This window comes from Procambarus clarkii, chromosome 78, assembly GCF_040958095.1.
Source record: "Procambarus clarkii isolate CNS0578487 chromosome 78, FALCON_Pclarkii_2.0, whole genome shotgun sequence".
Taxonomy (NCBI): Eukaryota; Metazoa; Arthropoda; class Malacostraca; order Decapoda; family Cambaridae; genus Procambarus; species Procambarus clarkii.
Window position 1 is genome coordinate 14,507,762 of NC_091227.1, and position 27,925 is coordinate 14,535,686.

Consider the following 27,925-nt stretch of genomic DNA (forward strand, 5'->3'; position numbering starts at 1 on the left):
GCAGTTTCTGATGATATTATGCCACGGAGATAATTTTCGCCACTCGCAAGTCCTCCTGGGATATTAACACCGAGATGTGCAGAGTCCTAACATTGTAAGATCACGTTTGCACTATATAATGGGTGGAAATCCTGCAGTTTCGCCACCTAGCGTCCGCCTGATCTGGCCGACAGATACACACCTGCATTGGCGTAGTACAAGGTCTCCATCATTTATTTTTTAGTTCTTTTCTTTTAGAATTATGGGTCCCCGTTCAAGCTAGAGATGGTGATTTTCTTGTGTACGCGCGCGCGTCTGTGTGTGTGTGCGTGTGTGTGTGTTTACCAAGTTGTACTCTCTGAGTACTGCTTACAGGGTCGATCATCTGCTCTTAAGCCCCGCCTTTCAACCTTCATTAATTCAAAGCAGTGACTTTCTTCACTAATTTGTCTTGATATATTTACATTTTAAACTGTGTATCTTAGACTGAGAAAGTTCTTACTAACATCCCAGTGACTCGTCAGTGTTTCAAGTTTCCAATATGTCCTCTCGTTCTACTGTGTGTGTGTGTGTGTGTGTGTGTGTGTGTGTGTGTGTGTGTGTGTGTGTGTGTGTGTGTGTTTATGTTTGCGCGTGTACGTGTATATACTCATCTAAATGTTCTCTTTTAGTTAAATACTCTAAAAATAACTTTGTTAGTGTCAATGTGTGTGGCTCATTTGGGCACTACGTATGTACATGTGACTGACTGACTATGACCGAATGGTCATACGTAATGACCGTTCAAAGAGTCTAGCATGAATTTCGAAGATTCACAATGTTCAGAGATTCTGGCATGAATTTAAAAGATTCTCAATGTTCAAAAATTCTAGCATTAATTTGGAAGATTTAAAAGGTTCAAAGAGTCTAGCATGAATCTTTTATATATTTTTATATTCTTCACTTTAAAAGGATGTTGAAAAATTACATCTCTAAAGTTTATTTTACACTTTTATTTATAAAATTACGATGAATTAAAATCTGAATTCCATTTTTCTGATATAATAAATAAACTGAACAGTATTTATAAATTACAGTTACAAATTCAAAATCATCTCGCCGATTTAAAATTAATGAAGGCATCTGTGTAATATAGAATAATTTAACCTACCAACATAACTATTAAATATGTGTAAATTATATTAATAATAATGAGTGAGATATACAATATGATTGATGTATTTGATTATACAACAATACATGCAAAACATTATAACTAAATTTTATTTATTTCTAAATATTCTATTTATATAAAATATATAATTTTATTTCTAAATTTTATTTTTTATTAAAAAATAAGGTCCAAATCATATTAAAATGATATCGTTTCTCTGATTATTTTGTAGGTAATTAAAGACAAAATATTACAAAGGACTGTGTTATTACGATATTTACCTCATATCAAACAATATAAATGATTCAATTTATATTCGTTGGTATAAGATTTTTCACTGATCAACAAAATTAGCCAATTATATTTTCGTAAGTGATTAATATAAGAATTAGCAAAAATGAGCATACTTGAGCGCTTTCGTGTTCTCTAGATCTTCTTCAGAGGCTGGCAATCTCTGGTGATGTGTTCTTAGACAAAAAACCTCAGACATTTTATTTTGATTTGTATACGCTCTCTCACACACGCACTCACACACACGCACGCATGCACTCACATATGATGTATATGCAAATACAAAAAGGTACTACCCCTTGTTGACAATGGTTTCCTATAGCCTCGGAAGACAAAAAATCGTATGAACTTTGCAGGTTCCCTCCAACACAGGATTCAATTTTTTCCCTTCGACCACTCATTTTTTGTTAAAAAAATGATTACATTTTAAGGGAACTTCAGGCGTTTCCACTCTTAATCGCCACACTTTGACGCAGAAACAGGAAACTGTCTTCCCCCTCCCCCTCTATTGTGTCCCCGGTAGCATTGATGAGCTTAGACTCACAGTGATGATGCGCTTTATAGGAAGCTCTTAGAACACTCGCTCCAGGGGCAAAGGGGATCTTCGATTCTACTGGGACAAATGTATTCTGAATGTGATGTTCTACACACACAGAGCATTATTACTTCCTATGGTTCTCAGTTTTACCTCATGGCCTTACACTGGAGGAGATATGGGGTATCAACCAGGGAGGATACATGCGAACCCCCACACCAGCGGTCAATACTCCTACTCATGGTTTGTGATCAGATTTGTTACACCTGACTGTCATAGTGTGCATGAGTTGAGGTTGGAGCTGTGGAGCACTGTGCTGTTATGAGGCTCCTTTTGAAATCCGTAGATCAACTATACAAGTCGTTTTAGCTAGTTTACGCCTTGTTGCAAATACGCGTATTCTCAATAGAGGAGAGCGCTGGGCGTGTTGCAGATATGGGTACTGCTAAGACATATTATCTTGCGGGGTCACTCGAGAATCGAGCTGAGAACAAGGTACAGAGATCAGGAGACTTAATCACACCATGCTTGGAATCTTCTTCTAATGGACTTGCCTGTACAAAGAAATGCTGTTCGGAAGTCATTATTAAAAATTGTGTAGATGACAGGGTTAAAGGCAGAGTTGACGTAGCTCAGCCATTGTAAGAAGTCGTAAATCCTCATGTCGATATCTTGGCAAGATGGGCAGAAAGGAAGGAGGACATACATGATTAAGAAGGGAAGCCAGCACCCGACGAAGCACCCCATAATAATGGTGAGAGTCCGCACCAGACGACGCTCCTGGGTCAGGGATATTCTCTGTCTGTCAGCAATGAATTTGCTGATGACGCTGCCGTCAGTCTGTGGGGTCACACCTTCATCCAAATTGCCAGTGGTTGCAGGTGGTTTTTGGTTAGATTCTTCGATGTCAGTGATTGATGTTTCTACTTCAGATTGACGGGCTGTAGGAAAGGGAGTTACACTTCTGCTGACCCTGCCCTCAGGGCCCTGTCCTTCAGAATTGATAAGTGTAACAACTTTTATCTTTCCAATAGCATCTAGCTTTTTTAACTTGGTACCTTGGGCTCTCATTCGCAGTCTCCGCTTGGTAGCCTTGTAGATCTTGATGTATATTATGACTATTAGTACCAGTGGGCAGAAGAATGATCCGACTGCAGAGTAAACGACGTAGTCTGCTTTCTGCGAAAGAAAGCATTGAGACTCCTCAGTGAAGTCGTCCGGCCAGTCATTCCAGCCAAGCAGAGGAGGAAAACTAATGACGAAGCTGATGGCCCACACCAGGATGATCATGATGAGCATGCGCTTAATGGTCCGCTTCTGGGCGTAGTTGACGGGGTCGGTGATGGCCCAGTAGCGGTCGAGGGCGATAGCACACAGGTTGAAAATGGACGCCGTGCAGCACATGGTGATGCTAGTAAGATACATCTCACACAGGTACTTCCCGACTACCCATTTGCCGATGATGATGTAGGCGACGTTGAAGGGCATCACGAACACGGCCATCATCAGATCAGCCACGGCCAGGGACACGATGAAGAAGTTCTGCACCTTCCTCAGCGGCCGGTAAGTGAACACTGACACAATGACAAGAACGTTGCTGAGGATGGTGAAGATGATGATGATAGTGAGAGAAAACCCCGTCACTACCATCTCCCATATGGGTAACATGATTGACAGATCTTTCTCGTCATCGACGTCTGCAGTGTGATTTTTTCCAGACATAATTACGTAGTGAGATTTCAAATAATACTTGAGAATACTGTTGTCGAGACCTTACTCGCTAAGGTCACCCCCTCAAGACGTCTCAGAAAGGTCAGTCTGAAAAAGGGATTAAAACAATTAAACACTTAGGTCAAAGCTTTTTTTATAAAGAAAATTAGTAATTTATATAAATCAAATAAGCTTCAGAATACTCATGAAAATACAGTATAATTAAGTAATTTTTAATTTAACATCATGAAAGCTTTATATAAATTTGCAATTTAACATGCTAACTTATGACCGAAGAGAGGGTAGATAAATTAATGAGTCTATCACATTGTTCTCTATATTTCTTATGTTCTTCACTTGGGAAGAAAGTAAAATAAAAATGTTAACAAAATGTAAATTTAAAAATGTTATAGAGTCTGACGCGGGTTGCTGAAAAAACGTTTCCCTGAAACAATATTCAACGTTTTCAGAGGCAGAAGGTGACAGTATTGATGCCGTGTTGGATGAAGAGAAGGTGAAGGGTTATGAGTAAGCTGAGGCCCATCAATATCGATGGAATTGGCAGAGGTGACAGCATTGACGTCGTGTTGAATATCGAATATACCCACCAATATCGAACAAATTTTCTATCGTTATGCACTACTAAGGAAAAATTGGTTTATTTTGGCGAGGTTAGCTTAGGTTGCAAAGTTAATTTTATTTCATAATATACAAAATTAATTTCAATAAATCTAAAAAAAATGTTTATTGTGGGAATTTGGTTTATTCGGCAACCCTGGAAACACAAACCGAAACTGTCTCTATTTTCCGCTTGTTACAACTTGTAATAAAGTTGTTACATCTTTGCTTAACGTGTTTATGACGTATTAGAACGTTGTTACAACTTGCTATATTGGTTGTTATAACTGGTTAGAAGGTGTTAAAACTTGTTCGAACGTTGTACCAACGTCGTAGTTTCGGTGTGTGTTTGGCGGCAACACTTCAGGAAAAGCCCACCATGTATACTTCCGACTAAGAAATGTAAATTAGTGTTACATAAGAGTTCACCTAACTGAGGATCACAACTAGAAGACGTAACAGCACTCCAATTTTCCGAACCGTTCTGATTAATATTACATATTTGGCTCGTTTGGGAATTTATATATCAAAATGTGATATAGTACTATTTGAGGGTACTGGTAGTTCTGAACATTTAGTTATCTCATTGAATGATGGTAATTCATTTCTCTCTCTCGAGTCATTATTAACAGTTACGTTCATCTCCTCCTACAGGACCTTACAGCTGTAAATTCCATCTTCAATGCTTTGAAAAAAAAATTAATAAATATCTTTGAAATGAGAGAGGGTGTCATAGGACAGAATCTTCAATGTGGCGACACCTTTTTAGCGGAATTTCACAGGAGTAAGTAGTAGGAACTCTCCTCTCACTGATGCATTCTAATGATCTCGTAGAGTGAAATAAACGCCATCATTTCAACGCGTGCTCCAGGCTTGTGAAACTGGGGATAAACACTAATTACCAGAATTCACAGAAATAATTGGACAAATTGCTTGTTCCAAGACTTTGTCTTAGTGGAATTTAGTCTTTTTTAATACCATACAAAAAATAAAGCAGCGTCAACAGCAATAGCAACTGGCGGCAATAGGAATAGAATCAAGATTAACATATCATAATATCAGTATAAACAGCAGTATTACTAGCAACAGCAACATCAGCAGCAATAGCAGCAGCAGCAGCAGCAGTAACTGCAGCATTAATATGCACAACTGCAACAGCTGCGACACTAAGACTAGCAATAATAACAACCGTTGTTGAACGTGTGACTTGGACGATATAACAATAGGGTTATAGCTTGGTTAAGGTCCTACATTTAATCACTTGTCTTCTCATTAATATATTTTATTAATTTTTGAATAGAAACTGCTCTAATTTTGATTAATGTGCATGTATTCATTGTAGAATCTTGGACACCTGCCCGTTCCTATCCTGCAACTTTCCTTTCTATAACACGATATTCATGATTGTTAGTTTCAGAAATTACCTCATATGTAATCCACATCACTGCATATGTAACACGATGGACATATTCGGGTAGTAAATATATAAAGGTTTTATATATATATAAAATAATTGAAACCTTTTGTATTTGTCAACAACGTCTCTTCAAGTCTTTTAATATATTTGGATTCTATTCAAAAAGATTTTCCTTGGCTGCTCTCTGACCCATTTATGAATAGGTCTCTGAACTTCATTTCCAGAGTGGAAATGCTTTCTCATAAATTGCCTTTTTAATGTTTCAAATAGAGGAGAATAACTAGGAGCCAGGTTAGAAGAATAACGATTGTAATATTACTGCAAAATTCCAAATGTTTTTGTATTGTTGAACGTCGCAGAATTTCATGACGAGGTTTGAACTGTTCATAAGTTGTTCAGAAAGCAATCAAAAAGGTTCTTCTTACATGTAATCAAGGAATTAATTTCCCGAAGGAGGAATAGCGATTCCATCGGGAAATTGAAGGCACCAGATTGTTGACAAGAAGGTTTAATAACCTAGGTAATAAATTTCCCTTTTTTTAACTTTAGCAATTTTTGCAATCTCGTACTATTGCACCACTTAAATATCAATACATTTTTCATTGTAATTATTGTTTGCATGATATTCGATATTGATAATTGTGGGCAATTATTTTTAGAACACTGTAAAAGTGAGTGATTTTAATGTTAAAATAATTAAAAGAACGGGACAAACTATGAATATGTTGTGCATAGAATAATTTAACTTAAGGGATTTAATTTCCCTAATATGAATTTGAAAATAAATATCATCCTAAAACTACAGAAATATTTTCTAATGAACCTAGTGTCTTACAGATCAACTCCATATTAAATTAATTGAATCAGTAATACAATATAAATTAAAGTCATCAGTGTATTTAGATAATTCTACCCAAATATGCAATTCAATATTATGAACCAAACAAAACAGCCGTATTTGATTTAAGTTGAAAATATAAAAATTAGACAGTACACACTATATAATTCTTAATTTAGGAAATATATACTCAGAATAAATCATATATAACACACACTCTAAAAACTGGCATTACAACATAGGAGTAAAATAATTATCAGGAAAGAGTTAAGCCTGAATATTTGGACAAAGAGCCCGGATATGAGGACGGACTGTAAGGAACGGTGATCACCGACAGAACGTTGACCCTAACGGAAGCGAGGCCGTCGTTACTTACGAATCGTTAAATATATAGCGATAATAATTGCTTTGAATTATGTAATTCATATAATGAGGAGGGAAGAGGCACGACATGAATCCAATCAATAATGGTTAATTACCCTTTAGTTAATATCAGCATGTCCGACACATTATAATATTGTGGATAGCTGCCCGGAAGTCCTTGTTGAACACTGTGTAGATGACAGGGTTGAAGGCCGAGTTGACGTAGCTCAGCCATTGTATGAAGTCGAAAACTTTCATGTTGAGGTACTTGCAAGGTGAACAGAAGGGGAGAATGACGTACAGGATTAAAAATGGAAGCCAGCATATGACGAAGCTTCCCATTATGATGGTGAGAGTGCGTACGAGCCGTCGCTCCTGGGTCAGGGATATTCTCTGTCTGTTTGCAATGAATTTGGTGATGACGCTGCCGTCACTCTGTCGGTCCACACCGTCAACTGAACCAATAGTAGCCCCAGCATTGTAATGACCCGAGTGTTCCACGTCAGTGCTTGTCGTTTCTATGTCGGACTTCAAGCACGGCGTTACGCTTCTGTTGAGTGTTTGCTCTGATCTATTTTCGTCAGGATTTGCGAGTGTGATGGCTCTTAAATTTCGAGAAGCTTTAAGCTTTTTCAGCTTTGACTTCTGAGCTCGTTCATGGAGTCTTCTCTTGGTAGCCTTGTAAATCTTAACGTATATGATGATCATTAAGACCAGTGGACAGAAGAATGATCCAAGCGCAGAGTAGATAACATATCCTGCATTTTGAGGAAGATAACATTGCATTTCCTCACTAATCTCATCCGGCCAGTCATTCCAGCCTAGCAGAGGAGGGAAACTAATGACGAAGCTGATGGCCCACACTAAGCTAATCATGATCATCACTCGCTTTAAGGTCCTCTTCTGGGCGTAGTTGATGGGGTCGGTGATGGCCCAGTAGCGGTCGAGGGCGATGGCGCACAGGTTGAGGATCGACGCCGTGCAACACATGATGACACAGGTGAGATACATCTCACACATGTTCCTCCCAAATATCCATTTGGTGATGGTAATGTAGACGACGTTGAAGGGCATCACGAAGATTGCCACCGTCAGGTCGGCCACGGCCAGGGACACGATGAAGTAGTTCTGTACCTTCCTCAGCGGCCGGTGGGTGTAGACAGCCAAGATGACGAGGACGTTGCTGACGATAGTGAAGATGATGATGAGGGTCAGTGAGATCCCCGTCAACGCAATCTCCCACGTGGGCATCGGGGTGGGCATCTCCCACGTGGGCATCTCCCCTGTGGGCATCGGGGTGGGCGGGTATCTGAATATCTCATCATCATCAGTAGCGAAATTTGATTCAGACATTATTGTGTCGAGTCTTAAAAGCTTCAAATCTTCTGAAATCTTGCAAGATCTTGATTAATAAATCCTGATGTATTACTAATAAAATAAAACTTAAATCTATTATATGCTGCTAATTATACTGTCTTTGTTTAAGAAATCTCTGGAGAAATGTTTCTCCGTATCAAATTTTCTTAGCAAGATTTCTTATATTTTCGTCCCCAGAGAAGATCGCAGCATAAAGGGGGTATAGCGTTCTTTAAGGAGATCTCTAGTTGATGACTTTACTCATTTAGGTCACCGTATATAACTTCTCAGACGAGGTCGTCCTAATGGTCTTTAAAGTTTCAGTGAAGAAACGACGTCTTCCGCGGTCATCAGTCTGAAACATAAAATACCAAATTGGATACAATTTTAAGACACATGCTTCATCATTGGATGGTGAAGTGTTTCTTTATTTAAATCAGAAACACTTTTTAGAGAATATTTAGTGTTTATTCAGGATAGGATAACACACAATGTTGAATATTTTATTTCGCAAATTAAAGAAAATAGTGAAGTGAATAATTTTATGAGATGATCTTTACCAATTAGAGGCGAATGGTGTACACTTTTGACATGTATATCGTTCTTTTTATTTGTATAATATAATTATATAAATTATATTTTTGGCGTGTATATAATTACTTTTATTTCAAAGCATTTAACGCTCACATGGAATATTAACCTTCCATCATTTAACCTTCTCATAGAATGTTAAATGAGGGCTAGAATTTTAGCCCTCCAGCAATTATCCTTCACATGGAATATCAGGTACAGCTACAAATACCCTCAATCGAGCTGGAATAAATGGGAACACTCCATTAGAGCAGCAGGTCGATACTATGTCACTAGCAGGTCACCAAGAGGTCACCAGAAGGTCACCAGCAGGTCACGAGTCAACACTTCCGCCTTGATACATCATACAGAATGCACGGTCAGTGCGTGTCGTCCATACCACACTTCATACCACACTTCCCCTGGGGGTCAACACTAAGAAGTATTTAAAACTTAAGTCTTTCGAACTAGAATCCTTCAAATGGAATAACAGATATACCCAATAGCACGCGCTGTCACAATCAGAAATAACTACGGGCAGTCCACTAGCTCTAGTTGACCAGACCACACACTAGAAAGTGAAGGGACGACGAGTTTCGGTCCGTCCTGGACCATTCTCAAGTCGATTGAGAATGAATATGAATCGACTTGAGAATGGTCCAGGACGGACCGAAACGTTGTCGTCCCTGCACTTTCTAGTGTGTCTGGTCAACATATTTCAGCCACGTTATTGTGACTCATCATCTGCACCAGCTCTAGTATATGTGTTCATTTACAGGTTATTTTGTCCATGTGACTTTATTTCGTAGAGATCCAAGATACTTTGACCTCGTCTCTGGTGGCCGAGTGGACTGCCGGTCGGCCGAGCGGACAGCACTCTGGACTTGTGATCCTGTGGTCCGGGTTTGATCCCGGGCGCCGGCGAGAAACAATGGGCAGAGTTCCTTTCACCCTATGCCCCTGTTACCTAGCAGTAAAATAGGTACCTGGGTGTTAGTCAGCTGTCACGGGCTGCTTCCTGGGGGTGGAGGCCTGGTCAAGGTTCGGGCCGCGGGGATACTAAAGCCCCGAAATCATCTCAAGATAACCTCAAGATAACCTGGTGTTTATCCGATTCGTTGGGGATCACATCACGATCCTTCGTGGGGATGTCCATATGGATATCTCTTACCGTCTTGGGTGATTTCTAAGGCAAGTTACTCTTCTCCTCCTCGATAAGTCACCGTGCTGTTTCCTAGATCACCCAGTCATTTAAGACACCTTCTCAGTTCTGACGTCTTCTTCTTATTGAGTGGATCTTGATATCTTGCTGCCTGGAAACGAATTTATTTCACAAGAATGAAACTCAAATTGATCATATTCGAATCCTCGTTTTCATGGTTTACCAAGTAATTTGATTTCTGCAAGAAGGTTATGATTATACATTAACATTTTTATATCTAATACACACACACACACACACACACACACACACACACACACATAATATATACAATTTTCTGTTTAATTTATAATTTTCTACATATTAAGTACCCAAAAAGTGGGAAGTGTTGCAGGAGGTGTTGCAGGTGGTGTAGCCTGAGAGACGGTGTTGCAGGTGTAGCCTGAGAGACGGTGTTGCAGGTGGTGTAGCCTGAGAGACGGTGTTACAGGAGGTGTAGCCTGAGAGACGGTGTTACAGGAGGTGTAGCCTGAGAGACGGTGTTACAGGTGGTGTAGCCTGAGAGACGGTGTTGCAGGAGGTGTAGCCTGAGAGACGGTGTTGCAGGTGGTGTAGCCTGAGAGACGGTGTTGCAGGTGGTGTAGCCTGAGAGACGGTGTTGCAGGTGTAGCCTGAGAGACGGTGTTGCAGGTGGTGTAGCCTGAGAGATGGTGTTACAGGAGGTGTAGCGTGAGAGACGGTGTTACAGGTGGTGTAGCCTGAGAGACGGTGTTGCAGGTGGTGTATCCTGAGAGATGGTGTTACAGGAGGTGTAGCCTGAGAGACGGTGTTACAGGAGGTGTAGCCTGAGAGACGGTGTTGCAGGAGGTGTAGCCTGAGAGACGGTGTTGCAGGTGGTGTAGCCTGAGAGACGGTGTTGCAGGAGGTGTAGCCAGCGCGCAGGTGGTATTTCCTGCGAGTGTTGCCTGCCAGCAGGACAACCAACACTTCCACACGCTTCTCACAAATTACATTATCATACCCTGAAGCTTTTCCCTGGACATCAAGCCACTTCAGAGATAAGCTACGTTATTTGAAGCCAAATCATTCTGACATACTCATATTGTTCATGTACATCGAGCAATGTTAAAGGTTGACCAGACCACACACTAGAAGGTGAAGGGACGACGACGTTTCGGTCCGTCCTGGACCATTCTCGAATCGACTTGAGAATGGTCCAGGACGGACCGAAACGTCGTCGTCCCTTCACCTTCTAGTGTGTGGTCTGGTCAACTTACTTCAGCCACGTTATTGTGACTCATCGCCTGCAAATGTTAAAGGTGTCATGCAGGTAATAATTGTAATTTAGTAATAATTACTAAATTATCAGTAATTACCATTTAACAGGTTGGGATGATAACGAACGTTCGGAAGGTGACAGTCGGATGATGACAAACGTTCGGAAGGTGACAGTCGGATGATGACAAACGTTCGGAAGGTGATAGTCGGATGATGACAAACGTTCGGAAAGTGACAGTCGGATGATGATAAACGTTCGGAAGGTGACAGTCGGATGATGACAAACGTTCGGAAGGTGACAGTCGGATGATGACAAACGTTCGGAAGGTGACAGTCGGATGATGACAAACGTTCGGAAGGTGACAGTCGGATGATGACAAACGTTCGGAAGGTGACAGTCGGATGATAACGAACGTTCGGATAGTGACAGATAGTCGGATGTAGTAGTCTGGGTCATTATACAGACAGCCTCGTCCATGTGGATTAGCCTGCGTATGTGTATGTCGTCTGTGATTAGCTTGAGTATGCTTCACATACCCAAGCTAATCACAACCTTAACCTCCAATCCTAATACCAATCCCCAGCTATAACCCCCCAATCCCTACCCCATTTTTAACCAAGGCTCTCGCGTATCCATTCTTCTCCCTTGCAGTGGACAGCTCATAGCGGTGCAAGATGAATCTTGCAAGTGAGCATAGATTTATTACAAGAATGAATCATGTGAAGCATATATTTTTCACTCGCTCTATCCATATTTTATATATTAAAAAAACACTTCTTCAGAGGCATAACTAAAAATAAAAGATACCTTTAATGGCAATAGTGATATTATTATTTGTATTATGTCAATAGAAACCAGAATAATTGAAATAGGGAGAAGGAAAATATTAAAATTAATAGCTAATATATAACAGCAAATAAAGATATTTAATTTCTCTCTTATAATCTTTTTTCTTGTTTTTTTTTCCAAAATAACTTTTGAGAAAGACATCAAAATTTTTTCGATAATGAAGGAACACATGAAATATATACACTATATATATATATATATATATATATATATATATATATATATATATATATATATATATATATATATATATATAATATCTGTGTGTGTTAGCCATCTTCAAGATGAAAAATATTCCGCCACTGATTTGAATAATATGCAAATACCAGACGTCATTTGCATTGCCGAAGGAAGGTGTTGGTTCACATGTATGATAACAAGGAAATATCTCGGTCATTAGATTCAAATTTTTCTGGTTTCCAGTCATGTAGTAAGCCTGATTCCTGCTTGATACTTGTCAATATCACTATCCAAGAAATATAGTTTCTTCAGAGAGAAACGAGTATCCTGCACTCTTGGATAAAATTATGAACAACATCCCCTTCTGGTTAAAATTACCAGCATCGGCTCACCTGGATAATGCCACCAACATCGGTCTTCTTGGATAAAGCGACCGACAACAATCATCTTGAATAAACCATCAACGTCGACCAACATTGCCACAATACAGGCGCAATTGTGACGATGCACGAGCTAACGATGACAATCCTAACCAGTCACCATAGTAAGATCACAAACATCCTGTCCTCTCACTAAACTGCAGTTTTTAACGAAATCTACCAAACTGTTGCAAGGTTCTAGCAATTTAAAAACAGTAACAATGACGATTTTTTAAGCATCGTCCTCGATTAGACTTAAGGGGAGTTACTTGGATTCGAACATTACTTGCGTTCGAATGTTACTTGCGTTCGGTCGTTTCGGGTTAGGCAAAACAATTTCAGCTTTTCCGGTGTGAAAGCTTCAGACCAGCGTGAGTGCAGAGCCATAATGGACGGACCACTAAGCTTAACTTCCCGCTGTTATTGTTTTACCATAACTATGTAATTTATGGCCTCCCCCACCCGTCAAATGCTCACCCTCCTCCTAATCCCCAGTCCCTCCCATCAACATCCTAATTCTTTCCCCCTTCCCACCCCCTCGCTTCTCCACCCCCAACTCACATTTCATCCCCCCCCCTCTCTTTCCAAACCCTTTGATAAAATTTTTTACATTTTCTAAAATATTTTCTTTCTATGCGGTTTTGACAAGCCTTAGATTGTTGCCTGGTAAAAATATGATTCACAGAGCAACATACCTGGTAGAAGCATGATTCACAGAGCAACATACCTGGTAGAAGCATGATTCACAGAGCAACATACCTGGTAGAAGCATGATTCACAGAGCAACATACCTGGTAGAAGCATGATTCACAGAGCAACATACCTGGTAGAAGCATGATTCACAGAGCAACATACCTGGTAGAAGCATGATTCACAGTGAAAAATACCTGGCAAAAGAATAATCCTCGGACCAAAATTTATAGAGCATGTAATTAAAGTTAAGAGCATGTTTACATAAATTAAGAGGCAAACATATTTCACTGGATTAATTAACTAATTCACAGTGAAAACTTTTGATGTGAGAGAAACGCTTTACTTTTTCTGATGAAAAAAATTATTTTCAGAAAGAGATGAATGTAGAGAAGCATTCATCTCTTTCTCTAGCTTTACTTTTTCTCCTGTGGCGATCATTTGCTCTATCTCTAAATCGAAAATAATTCTCTCTTATCTCTATAAAGATCATTTGTTTACATTCGAAGATAATTCGAGATATATCTCACTGCTGTGTATAATTTGTTGGCATCTTGATTAAAAAATACCGTAATGTAATCACAGTTGCCACGAACAATCGTCATATATACCGAGACGGAGCAACGAATACAATTACCAATCGAATGTTCAGTACAGCCAATGCGGAAATTGAACGGAAACTCGCCAAATTGAAATTTAAAGTTTCGTAAATCGAAGCTCAGTGCCACAAGATGATTCGTAAGTGCAGAACTTTATTTGGTATATAAAATTCCTAACGATAACACAAATAGAAAAAATAAATACTTTAGTTTCAGCTACTAATAGATTTGCTATGATTTATTATTTTATTGCTGACATTCACTGAAGGTTCACTTGAATAATAATATGTATCAAGGTTCAAGTGAATATTTCTCGAGGAACATACAATTCTTGTATGTGCTAACACACATGCACGTACACAAACCCGTACACCCACAAAAACGCGTACACACACAGGAGAGACATGATCACCACATTCAAGATTCTCAAGGGAATTGATAGGGTAGATAAAGACAGGCTATTTAACACAAGGGGCACACGCACTAGGGGACACAGGTGGAAACTGAGTGCCCAAATGAGCGACAGAGATATTAGAAAGAACTTTTTTAGTGTCTGAGTGGTTGACAAATGGAATGCATTAGAAAGTGATGTGGTGGAGGCTGACTCCATACACAGTTTCAAGTGTAGATATGATGGAGCTCAATAGGCTCAGGAACCTGTACACCTGTTGATTGACGGTTGAGAGGCGGGACGAAAGAGCTAGAGCTCAACCCCCGCAAGCCCAATTAGGTGAGTACAATTAGGCGAGTACACAAGCACGTACAGATACACATAGATGCATTAGAAAATCGTCACAGAGATGAGGTGTCATTATATATATATATAACCAAGTTAAATACATTCAGCCAACATACAAACACTGGTCAAATGACACTCAAACAATCTGTAAGTCGGCCAACATCAGACAAACGCAGCACGTATGGAAATGAGGAAATAATTTGGCGTTGCCTTGCAGAGTATGAATAATGGGAGGAATCTTTAATGGCAGGTCAAACACAGACGAGCCTGAGACAGCCATAAATCCTTAAGGGTCCTGCTCCACTTTCCTTAAGTATTCTCAGGGCTGTTCATATATATATATATATATATATATATATATATATATATATATATATATATATATATATATATATATATATAACTTTAGAACACTTTCCCACCAGGAGACTCGAACCCTAGCCAGCACAGAAGCCTTCCAGCAACTGGCATAACAGGTACGCCTTAACCCACTCCCACTTAACCCACTTTCGTACCTGTTATGCCAGTTGCTGGAAGGCTTCTGTGCTGGCTAGGGTTCGAGTCTCCTGGTGGGAAAGTGTTCTAAAGTTGTATACTTCACTCTCGTGTTTAGGAGAGTTGTGCCTCATATATATATATATATATATATATATATATATATATATATATATATATATATATATATATATATATATATATATATATATATGTCGTACCTAGTAGCCAGAACGCACTTCTGAGCCTACTTTGCAAGGCCCGATTTGCCTAATAAGCCAAGTTTTCCTGAATTAATATATTTTCTCTATCAGTTTTTAGGCATTGCGCGTTTAGACTTGTAGATACTTTATGGTTTTGTTACTAATATGTATTTCTGTTTCCGTCGCAATGTTACATGTTAATATTTTTGAGACTCTTTACTACTAGAAATTTTCTATATTTACGTTCGTAAAACGAAGTCTCTTTTTTTATGAACTCGAGGCACCTAAAGATTGCGTTCAGAGTGTCAATAGCTTTAACCCTCTGGATAATTGGGAGGCTCCAAACAACATTCACACATTGGTTATTTACAAAGAATGTATTGGATGACTTCTATTTGAATTCATACAGGTATCTTAATATGCTGGACGATTTTCGCGTGAATTTCACACGTTTCACAATTATGTTCTGAATGATGTTATTTGGAACTTCAAATACAGCAATTTTTGCCTATAGAAATTTTTCGTGATAGTGTAATTTTTGGAGAGGGAATGAGGAAGAGAAAGAGAGGAAGAGAAAGAGAGGAGAAAGAGAGTAAATATCTAAATTAAAAACCTAGTATTTTCCTCGATAATCTCCATGTGGTTGAATTCAATCTCGTAAGCGTTATATTTTGTCAGTTTTGACGACTTGTAATTAGGTATTCATAGTAAGGATTGCATTAATACTATGATGCACTTTATACATGCCTGCGTTGCTTAAGTTCATACCCGTAATTTATGCATGGTACCTAAAATATACATTGTAATATGGATCAACACCGATAAGAATGATGCAGCTTGAGATATAAAACCAATGCCTCCCTCATTCAGCAAAGATTTAAAACCATGTGCAGACGACAAGTCACAGTAACGTGACTGAAGCAAAATTATGACCAAACTACAGTGCGTAAGATGGAGAAGCGATGACGTTTCGGTCCATCCTAAACCATAATCAATTCGTATGTTATAGTCGTATAACACACGACTTGCACGACTTAATAATGGTCCAGGATGGACCGAAACGTCGTCGCTTCTCAGTCTTCTGAGTTCGGGTTTGGTTATCATTTAAAACCATGTCGTCAGAAATGAATCAAGCAGCTAGCTAACTAGACAGTGTTTTTTGTTCGTAATTATAGAGTTCGACAAATATTTGACAACAGTACCGTATTATAACACAAACTTCTTGATATCAAACTTCACAATATGCTCGCACGGGGTAACGAACATAGAGTAGCAGCAGTAGCAAGCTCAAGTATTTCTAAAGGTCGGTCAATGGTACTTAAAGGTCAAGATGACCATGACCTTTATGGTTATTGGCGTTATTGAGCTGAAGTAAAGGTCATGAGGAACAAGAGAGAGAGAAGTACTTGAGAAGATTGTTCGTTAACGTTAGCGACGTTATTTGGAGAATAGACGTGTGTATGCGTTATGGGAATTGACGTGCACATTAGGGTAATGCAAATATAAACGAATAAAACCGAATTTGAGTACTTTTTGATTGCTTAGAGGCACAGATACTCATAGAAACACTCGAAGATTATTTATATATATATATATATATATATATATATATATATATATATATATATATATATATATATATATTATATATAATATAATGTCGTACTTAGTAGCCAGAACGCACTTTTCGGCCTACTATGCAAGGCCCGATTTGCCTAATAGGCCGAGTGATTTTCTTTATTTTCAATAATTTTTTCCAAATAGTTTATTTGAATTATAATTAATATTTTATATTAAGACCATAATTTATTGACTTAGTTGTGTTATTTAGGTTAGGGTAAAATAGGTTAGGTTAGGTAGGGTTGGTTAGGTTCGGTCATATATCTAGGCTAGATTTAACTCAAATTTAAACAAATTAACTTAAGCATAATGAAATGGACAGATTTATCATTTCATAAGAAACAATTTGGAAAAATACATAAATTCAGGAAAACTTGGCTTATTAGGCAAATCGGGCATTGCATAGTAGGCCAAGTACGATGTTCTGGCTACTAGGTACAACATTATATTATATTATATATATATATATATATGTCGTACCTAGTAGCCAGAACGCACTTCTCAGCCTACTATGCAAGGCCCGATTTGCCTAATAAGCCAAGTTTTCCTGAATTAATATATTTTCTCTAATTTTTTTCTTGTGAAATGATAAAGCTACCCATTTCATTATGTATGAGGTCAATTTTTTTTTATTGGAGTTAAAATTAACGTAGATATATGACCGAACCTAACCAACCCCACCTAACCTAACCTAACTTATCTTTATAGGTTAGGTTAGGTTAGGTAGCAGAAAAAGTTAGGTTAGGTTAGGTAGGTTAGGTAGTCGAAAAACAATTAATTCATGAAAACTTGGCTTATTAGGCAAATCGGGCCTTGCATAGTAGGCCGAGAAGTGCTTTCTGGCTACTAGGTACGACATATATATATATATATATATATATATATATATATATATATATATATATATATATATATATATATATATATATATATTTATATATATATATATATATATATATATATATGTCGTACCTAATAGCCAGAACGCACTTCTCAGCCTACTATTCAAGGCCCGATTTGCCTAATAAGCCAAGTTTTCATGAATTAATGTTTTTTCGTCTACCTAACCTAACCTAACCTAGCTTTTTTTGGCTACCTAACCTAACCTTACCTATAAATATAGGTTAGGTTAGGTTAGGTAGGGTTGGTTAGGTTCGGTCATATATCTACGTTAATTTTAACTCCAATAAAAAAAAATTGACCTCATACATAGAGAAAAGGGTTGCTTTATCATTTCATAAGACAAAAATTATAGTAAATATATTAATTCAGGAAAACTTGGCTTATTAGGCAAATCGGGCCTTGAATAGTAGGCTGAGAAGTGAGTTCTGGCTACTAGGTACGACATATATATATATATATATATATATATATATATATATATATATATATATATATATATATATATATATATAATAATATATAATTCTCTTCGCTGTCAGCAACCTAGCTATTGCGATGATATAGGATTACGGCTTCAATATATCTCTACACTTCTCTCACAATTCCATTCATTTCCTCTATATTCTCATATCATTCCTCAAGATCTCGAGCACAGATATTTTCATTTATATTTTGGCTCTCGAACATGGACTAATTAATCTCAATAATTTTATTTCAACTTGAAATTCGCCCCATTTTTTTAAAGATGAAAAGATTTTTCCGAGTTAGTTTTTGTGATAAAAAGGGTAACGAATTATCCAAACTGAGAATGATAATGGCAGTCTTGTTAAGGGCTTGAGGCAAATGTGAATTATAAAGGAGATGAGATTGGATAATTCTTTGCCTTTCACTTCTCTTATTCTTGTTTGTTTTTTGTTATTTCCGTTACATTTATTCTATTTCATCAACTTCTGTATCGTTGTTTTCCTCTTTTTTTTTTATCCTGACTTCATTTACTTAACAATTATTTGTATTATGATGTTAGAAGTGTAGTAACAACTCTGATTCAAACAACAAACAACTCCGATTCATCTTTATATATATATATATATATATATATATATATATATATATATATATATATATAATATGTCGTACCTAGTAGCCAGAACGCACTTCTCAGCCTACTATGCAAATGCCCGATTTGCCTAATAAGCCAAGTTTTCATGAATTGTTTCTCGACTACCTAACCTACCTAACCTAACTTTTTCGGTTACCTAACCTAACCTATAAAGATAGGTTAGGTTAGGTAGGGTTGGTTAGGTTCGGTCATATATCTTTGTTAATTTTAACTCCAATAAAAAAAATTGACCTCATACATAATGAAATGGGTAGCTTTATCATTTCATAAGAAAAAAATTAGAGAAAATATATTAATTCAGGAAAACTTGGCTTATTAGGCAAATCGGGCCTTGCATAGCAGGCCGAGTACGACGTTCTGGCTAGTAGGTACAATATATATATATATATATATATATATATATATATATATATATATATATGTCGTACCTAATAGCCAGAACGCACTTCTCAGCCTACTATTCAAGGCCCGATTTGCCTAATAAGCCAAGTTTTCATGAATTAATGTTTTTTCGTCTACCTAACCTACCTAACCTAACCTAACCTAGCTTTTTTTGGCTACCTAACCTAACCTTACCTATAAATATAGGTTAGGTTAGGTTAGGTAGGGTTGGTTAGGTTCGGTCATATATCTACGTTAATTTTAACTTCAATAAAAAAAAATTGACTTTATACATAGAGAAAAGGGTTGCTTTATCATTTCATAAGAAAAAAATTATAGTAAATATATTAATTCAGGAAAACTTGGCTTATTAGGCAAATCGGGCCTTGAATAGTAGGCTGAGAAGTGAGTTCTGGCTACTAGGTACGACATATATATATATATATATATATATATATATATATATATATATATATATATATATATACTGACTCCATATATTGTCACTGCCAAGTCATAGCAAATATACCTTTGTGTCTACTGGAAAATAATAATGGATATGATTATCACCTTGTGTCTCATATAATTACCTCTGTTGAATGAGCGAGGAAAACCAATTTCACAAATTAAACATACTGTCTTCATACATTTCCGAAATGGGGATCACAAGCCCTCTTCCTTCTCCGTCAACACCTCCAACTGGGCACTTTAGTTTCCCTTCACGAATTTAAGAGGGGCAAGCGGGCCAATAATTCGATCTAGGTATACTGATGGTCTCTGCGTCTGTTAACCAAACGAGGTAACGTTAGTAAACTTGAAGGTGATATTGACGTATGTGTGTTGTACGCGTGGCTGTAGCATGACCGCCTTCGATTGGCTGTGAAGGAGTAGCTGGAACGAGAGCATAAAACTTGTCTGTGGTGCGAGTGGTTGAGGACATAAGGATCTTGGAGTGCTTGGCGAAAGAATGGGGAGCATGTGAATCTGGGGCTACCTGTGCAATGTTGTTGCAATGTAGGGAGTTGCCTGTACTCAACAAGCAGGCAACTAGCATGTTGAGGATGGGATGGAAAGTGAATGTGTCACTGATGCTCAAAGGGAATACGAGAAATTTTTAGGCGTGTAAGTAAACACGAAGTAAAGATTACGACAAATTTCTGACTTAATGGGGGAAAAAACACCAGATATACATAGCTAGGAAGAGGAAGCCAAGAGCTAAATCTCAACTCCACTGTATACACTGATAGACAAGCACTGAAGAGTAAGCACTCCTGAATAAAACGTAACTGAAGTTAATATACGAAACGATAAAAATAACGTTAAAAGCCTTTATCTACCCAGGAAATATAATTTTCCAACGGAATAAAACAACAAACCGACAATACAGACAAACACAACAAACACAATAGCATGATAAACTTAGGACGAAGGGAACTATCAGGTGAAAGCGACAATCCCTTACAACTATATAACACTGGGAAGGGATCAGGAGAATGATTTGGGATGGAACGGGGGGAAAGGAATGGTGCCTAATCACTTGTGGACGGTCGGGGATTGAACGCCGACCTGCATGAAGCGAGACCGTTGCTCTATCATCCAGCCCTAAGTGGTTGGGTAAAACTAGACAAATAATGAAATCAGAATGCGTGACCATTCAGAAGAACAGGATAATGACGAAGCCTCCAGAGACAATATGGTGACGTTTAATGTGTCGTATTAAAGCAAACTGAGACACATCTAACAAATATATCACAGGAGAAACAATGAAAGCAATGGATGAGCATAGTTAAAAATGCGTTTATCCAGATAATGTAAATTGTTGATTTTAAATACCACCAAATTTAGAATTGTACCTGAAGCTAACAATACCTTCTACATTTACCACAAGTTAACATGGTTGTTTGGGATCATTGGTCACATAAAACGTCCACATTTGTCCATTTTTTAAATACGAGGCTTTAAATTACAGTGTTCCTGTTCACATCAGCCGTTCTCAAGCGAAACATGAATAAAACAAGTACCGTTTTAGTTATAGTATATATGTAGTGTATATATATATATATATATATATATATATATATATATATATATATATATATATATATATATGTTGAAAGGGAGGCTAGTGAACAGGAGTTCCAGTATCGGGTGGGTGAGGTCTCCAGTTCACCGTTGAGAAAAAGAACATAGGAAGCATAATCTCCTTCCTCTTCTTGCTGATAGACACGTGAGGCAGTTTGATTCACTCAAACTTCGCTGTCTACTCAGCCGTCAAGCTGAGTGGACAGCGCTCGGGGTTTGTTATCCTTAGAGTCCGGGTTCGATCCCCGGCGGAGGCCAGAGTTTCACCCCTGCTGCTCCTGTTTGCCTATTAGTAAATAGGTACCTGGGAGTTAGACAGCTGCTACGGGCTGCTTCCTGGGGATGTGTGTGTGTGTGTGTGTGTGTGTGAAAATTAGGATTAAGAACCTGCCCGAAATGATATTCATGCTAGTGGCTGTACAAGAATGTAAGAACTCTTGTATATTTTAATAAATAACTAACTAAAAATAATGGTTTAGCTCGACACAAAACTAACGTCGAGGTTAAGATAATTTAGCATAATGTCTATTGAGGAGAGACGACGCATGGGCAAAATATGATAACTACATAGTATAAAGAGAATTAGCAAAACGGACTGGAATTTTTTTCTCCAAATTGGTAAAATAGGAGAAACGAATAGGTGTGGAAGATAGACATGCCAATTAGTTAATGGAGATATAAGGAACTACTCGAACACTCTGTGGTAGTTGACTAAGGGAATGTGTGTTGATATTAGCAATAGTGTGGTTTGTGGTGATCAACAACTAAGTGCAATATGACAAACAAAAATTTGTCTCCTAAACTGCTACTCGATATAAACATTGCCTAATCCCCTTTCCCCCCCCCCTCCCCAGGACACACACGTGTGATACATGTGTCACTGTGTTAAACTGTAACCAAACAGCTGTATGAATTCTGTTGGAAGGATGTTATCGTTAGCATATATAACATTACTACTATCTTACTATTTCTGCTGCTATCTGAACAACCACTACCTGAACAACCACTACCTGAACAACCACTACCTGAACAACCACTACCTGAACTCCTAAGTAGATCTAAACAACTACCGTATCTACTAAAGTGAATTTTATTTTCATGGAAACATCATAACGAAGTTGCATTATGTTATAGGGGAAATTTCTTCGCGTGTGAACTCACGCTAGACAGGAAATACTAGTTACTTGCACGTTACCACATACTTAAAATGTTTAGATTTGCATGTAAACAACTTCATTTAAACCGGATATAACTCTCTTTAACGTGACAATATGTCCATCCTTCAGCGTCCTGGCAAAGAAACACTGATGACTGCCTACGTCACCCGTGACGTAAAGCTAACATCAACAAACTCGTCACCTGTGAGTTGATTCAAGCCAAAGTAAACGAAAGTAAATTTACGTCCGTGTTTACACACACACGAGCGTAGCAAATTACCAGAGAACATTCGCCCGAGTGGCAAGAGTATTTGTGTGAGGTTTTAACCATTTTGTTTGTGTTAGACGCGTTACAAGTAACGTTGAGGCTGTAAAAGGTAAGCAAGCCCCTGGGAAGGGGCGAGAGTGTGGTAAGGACATACTCCCACATTATTCATTTTAATTACTTTTTATGGAAAAAGTCTGGCTTCCCTGCCGAGTAGTGAGGCTAAAACTTTTCCAGGAGAGTGGGTTCATCAGGGCCAGTGTTTGAGGGGGAGTATTAAACTGGATGATTAAACAGGGTTGAACACACATACGTGTTCCACACCCCAAGGGTACAAGACCCAGGGGGAGACTTCGTTGAAGGATTTCCTCCTACGCAGCCTGAAGGAGCCTCAAGAGGTCCATAATAAGGAAGGATCTCATCAATGGACTAACTTGTACTCGATCTATGGAACACGTCACGGGTTCGAATCTCTCCGGAATCGGGGAAATGAAATGTTATTCCAGCTTGAGATTGATGGGATTTTGATGATGTGATGGAATGCTACGGGTTATCCGGCTCGTGCCTTGTACCCCTGCTGGTGCCTTGTACCCCTGCTGGTGCCTTGTACCCTGCTGGTACCTTGTACCCTGCTGGTGCCTTGTACCCCTGCTGGTGCCTTGTACCCTGCTGGTGCCTTGTACCCTGCTGGTGCCTTGTACCCTGCTGGTCCCTTGTACCCTGCTGGTGCCTTGTACCCTGCTGGTGCCTTGTACCCTGCTGGTCCCTTGTACCCCTGCTGGTGCCTTGTACCCTGCTGGTGCCTTGTACCCTGCTGGTGCCTTGTACCCTGCTGGTCCCTTGTACCCTGCTGGTGCCTTGTACCCTGCTGGTGCCTTGTACCCTGCTGGTCCCTTGTACCCTGCTGGTGCCTTGTACCCCTGCTGGTGCCTTAATGTACCCCTGCTGGTGCCTTGTACCCCTGCTGGTGCCTTGTACCCTGCTGGTGCCTTGTACCCTGCTGGTGCCTTGTACCCTGCTGGTGCCTTGTACCCTGCTGGTGCCTTGTACCCCTGCTGGTGCCTTGTACCCTGCTGGTCCCTTGTACCCTGCTGGTCCCTTGTACCCTGCTGGTGCCTTGTACCCTGCTGGTGCCTTGTACCCTACTGGTGCCTTGTACCCTACTGGTGCCTTGTACCCTGCTGGTGCCTTGTACCCTACTGGTGCCTTGTACCCTGCTGGTGCCTTGTACCCTGCTGGTGCCTTGTACCCTGCTGGTGCCTTGTACCCTGCTGGTGCCTTGTACCCTGCTGGTGCCTTGTACCCCTGCTGGTGCCTTGTACCCTGCTGGTCCCTTGTACCCTGCTGGTCCCTTGTACCCTGCTGGTGCCTTGTACCCTGCTGGTGCCTTGTACCCTGCTGGTCCCTTGTACCCTGCTGGTCCCTTGTACCCTGCTGGTCCCTTGTACCCTGCTGGTCCCTTGTACCCTGCTATTCCCTTGTACCCTGCTGGTGCCTTGTACCCTGCTGGTGCCTTGTACCCTACTGGTGCCTTGTACCCTGCTGGTGCCTTGTACCCCTGCTGGTGCCTTGTACCCCTGCTGGTGCCTTGTACCCCTGCTGGTGCCTTGTACCCTGCTGGTACCTTGTACCCTGCTGGTGCCTTGTACCCCTGCTGGTGCCTTGTACCCTGCTGGTGCCTTGTACCCTGCTGGTCCCTTGTACCCTGCTGGTCCCTTGTACCCTGCTGGTGCCTTGTACCCTGCTGGTGCCTTGTACCCTGCTGGTGCCTTGTACCCCTGCTGGTGCCTTGTACCCTGCTGGTCCCTTGTACCCTGCTGGTCCCTTGTACCCTGCTGGTGCCTTGTACCCTGCTGGTGCCTTGTACCCTACTGGTGCCTTGTACCCTGCTGGTGCCTTGTACCCTACTGGTGCCTTGTACCCTGCTGGTGCCTTGTACCCTACTGGTGCCTTGTACCCTGCTGGTGCCTTGTACCCTGCTGGTGCCTTGTACCCTGCTGGTGCCTTGTACCCCTGCTGGTGCCTTGTACCCCTGCTGGTGCCTTGTACCCTGCTGGTCCCTTGTACCCTGCTGGTCCCTTGTACCCTGCTGGTGCCTTGTACCCTGCTGGTGCCTTGTACCCTGCTGGTGCCTTGTACCCTGCTGGTGCCTTGTACCCTGCTGGTGCCTTGTACCCCTGCTGGTGCCTTGTACCCCTGCTGGTGCCTTGTACCCTGCTGGTCCCTTGTACCCTGCTGGTCCCTTGTACCCTGCTGGTGCCTTGTACCCTGCTGGTGCCTTGTACCCTGCTGGTGCCTTGTACCCTGCTGGTCCCTTGTACCCTGCTGGTCCCTTGTACCCTGCTGGTGCCTTGTACCCTGCTGGTGCCTTGTACCCTACTGGTGCCTTGTACCCTGCTGGTGCCTTGTACCCTACTGGTGCCTTGTACCCTGCTGGTGCCTTGTACCCTGCTGGTGCCTTGTACCCTGCTGGTGCCTTGTACCCTGCTGGTGCCTTGTACCCTGCTGGTGCCTTGTACCCCTGCTGGTGCCTTGTACCCTGCTGGTCCCTTGTACCCTGCTGGTCCCTTGTACCCTGCTGGTGCCTTGTACCCTGCTGGTGCCTTGTACCCCTGCTGGTGCCTTGTACCCTGCTGGTGCCTTGTACCCTACTGGTCCCTTGTACCCTGCTGGTGCCTTGTACCCTGCTGGTGCCTTGTACGCTGCTGGTGCCTTGTACCCCTGCTGGTGCCTTGTACCCCTGCTGGTGCCTTGTACCCTGCTGGTCCCTTGTACCCTGCTGGTGCCTTGTACCCCTGCTGGTGCCTTGGAAGGACTACGCAGCAAATAGGGCAGCAGTTAGACGAGCTCTTGCCCCTCCCCCCCCCCCACTGTGTGTGTGTGTTCATTTACTATTTATGCAGAGCTGTTAGCTCTTGGACCCCGCCTTTCTATCTATCGGTTGTCAAATGTTCTGATTCTTCAACCTTTTTTTCCCCTCTTATTTCTATTACATGTATTTGACACACACATACACACACACACACACACACACACACACACACACACACACACACACACACACACACACACACACAGTGGTAGACGGTTGGAACAAGTTAAGTAAGAAGGTGGTGGAGGCCAAAACCGTCAGTAGTTTCAAAACGTTATCTGACAAAGAGTGCTGGTTAGACGGGACACCACGAGCGTAGCTCTCATCCTGTAACTACACTTAGGTAATTACTTTGGTAATTACACAGCTCTAGTAGTACACGTGTACATCTTTATACACAATATTACGCTGCTAACATATAATATTACTTTAAGTACCTGCTTACACAAAACATTGTCGAGAATCACGAGAAACATTTGATCCTAAATGCTAATAACAATGAACATCAGGTATATGTCTCGGTTACATTAGTAGTTGAAGGACTAATGCTCTTCCCACCCCCAGGAGAGGGGAATAAGCCTCCTCCCACCTGGAATTCCTCAAAGCATAATACACACATTGTAATCCTCCTCCTGGGCGGTCCTGTATAATGTATACTGAACCGATATACAAAGGGAGATCCCACGCCATCAGTGGAATGCATTCTAATCTCGTCAAGAACAGTTTACGCTTATTTTATATTGGATAAAAATCAATTATATTGGATAAAAATCAATGTAAATGCCGGAATATTAAGGTTCACTAACGCCGTTTACAGATTTGTTGTAAATAGATCTGATACAATAAAACTTTTACAAGTCTTCAATAACTCTAGTTAATAATGAATATATTTCGTTAGCTTCTTAATAGCTTAATTAAGCTTCCTTGTATTTCAATTTCGCCAATAAATGCTATTTCGAAGTAAATAACTCCAATATGAAATTAAAATTCGGACAATGAATTCATTAAGTCATTGTGGCATCGGAGGCAAATGGGAAAAATTCACAAAATAAAAATGATTTTTGCGTCACTTGACTAATGGGTTTTTTTAAGTATTAGACCGTGTAATACATACGTGTATTTATGTACGAAAGTATGTTCTCCTGTACATGTGTCTGTGTGCACATCGTTGTGTGTGAATTAGTGATTTGAATCTGGGTTAAATAAAAGTATTCGCTCTAACTTGTGTATAAAATACATAATGATTTGTTCATTCGCATGTACAGGTTTGCCCTTTGAATAATATATATATATATATATATATATATATATATATATATATATATATATATATATATATATATATATATATATATATATATATATATAGCCCATAACCTTGGAGAAGAACCCATAACCTTGGATGGTTATGGGCATAACCTTTCCTGAATAGTAGGAACCCATAACCTTGGAGAAGAGAATAAAAGGTATTCAGAGAAGACCTTGCAAATTCTCCCTGAACACTTACGTATTTTCTTCATTGAGTATTTATAATTAAATATGTGTTTCCGGTTTTCATGAACGTGTCTGATCTACTTTTGCAACTTAGAAAACGTTGTTACGAAGTTCAGATTAACAGAACAGGACAAAGCATCTACACAGACTAGTAAGACATTACAATGATTTGATATGCATTATTATGGATGATTCCCTCGCTCACACACACACACACACACACACACGCATACGCACACACACATACACATACATACACACGAAACACATGCCAAACATATCCAAACTTTTTCCACAAAATTCCAAATGGACAAAAATACAATTAAACATTTACACAAACAATATATATATATTTTAACACGCAATAACACGCGCATTTAACATAACACTCAAATGAATAAATAAAGCCCGAATAAAAAAATGCCAAACAAATTAATGTATAAAACGACTTTACCAAATTCGTACCAAATCTCTTACACTGTAGAAACCGTCGACGTCGTGACGTATTAGTTTTTGAGACGTTCTACAGCCCAACCAGTCCTGCTCAGACGGCAGGTTAAGCGTCACTAATGATAATATAATGCGT

At 39.8% G+C, this 27,925-nt stretch overlaps 1 protein-coding gene across 10 annotated transcripts; it reads right to left on the reverse strand.

The window, feature by feature from the left end:
• Nucleotides 1-1,294: 1,294 nt before the first annotated feature.
• LOC123746125 (probable G-protein coupled receptor No18) lies at nucleotides 1,295-27,925 on the reverse strand. 10 transcript variants are annotated; one of them, XM_069314090.1, is made up of 4 exons: nucleotides 27,805-27,925; nucleotides 9,817-10,143; nucleotides 7,021-8,615; nucleotides 1,295-3,776 (listed from the first exon to the last, which is right to left on the reverse strand). In XM_069314090.1, exon 4 carries the CDS (start codon nucleotides 3,678-3,680, stop codon nucleotides 2,472-2,474), a length of 1,209 nt encoding a protein of 402 aa, XP_069170191.1. In that variant the 5' UTR covers nucleotides 3,681-3,776; nucleotides 7,021-8,615; nucleotides 9,817-10,143; nucleotides 27,805-27,925; the 3' UTR covers nucleotides 1,295-2,471. The 10 variants fall into 10 exon arrangements, with proteins under 10 accessions (XP_069170191.1, XP_069170190.1, XP_045583364.2 ...); XM_069314089.1 differs by having other exon boundaries at nucleotides 10,002-10,143; nucleotides 27,817-27,923; XM_045727408.2 differs by having other exon boundaries at nucleotides 10,002-10,143; nucleotides 27,805-27,911.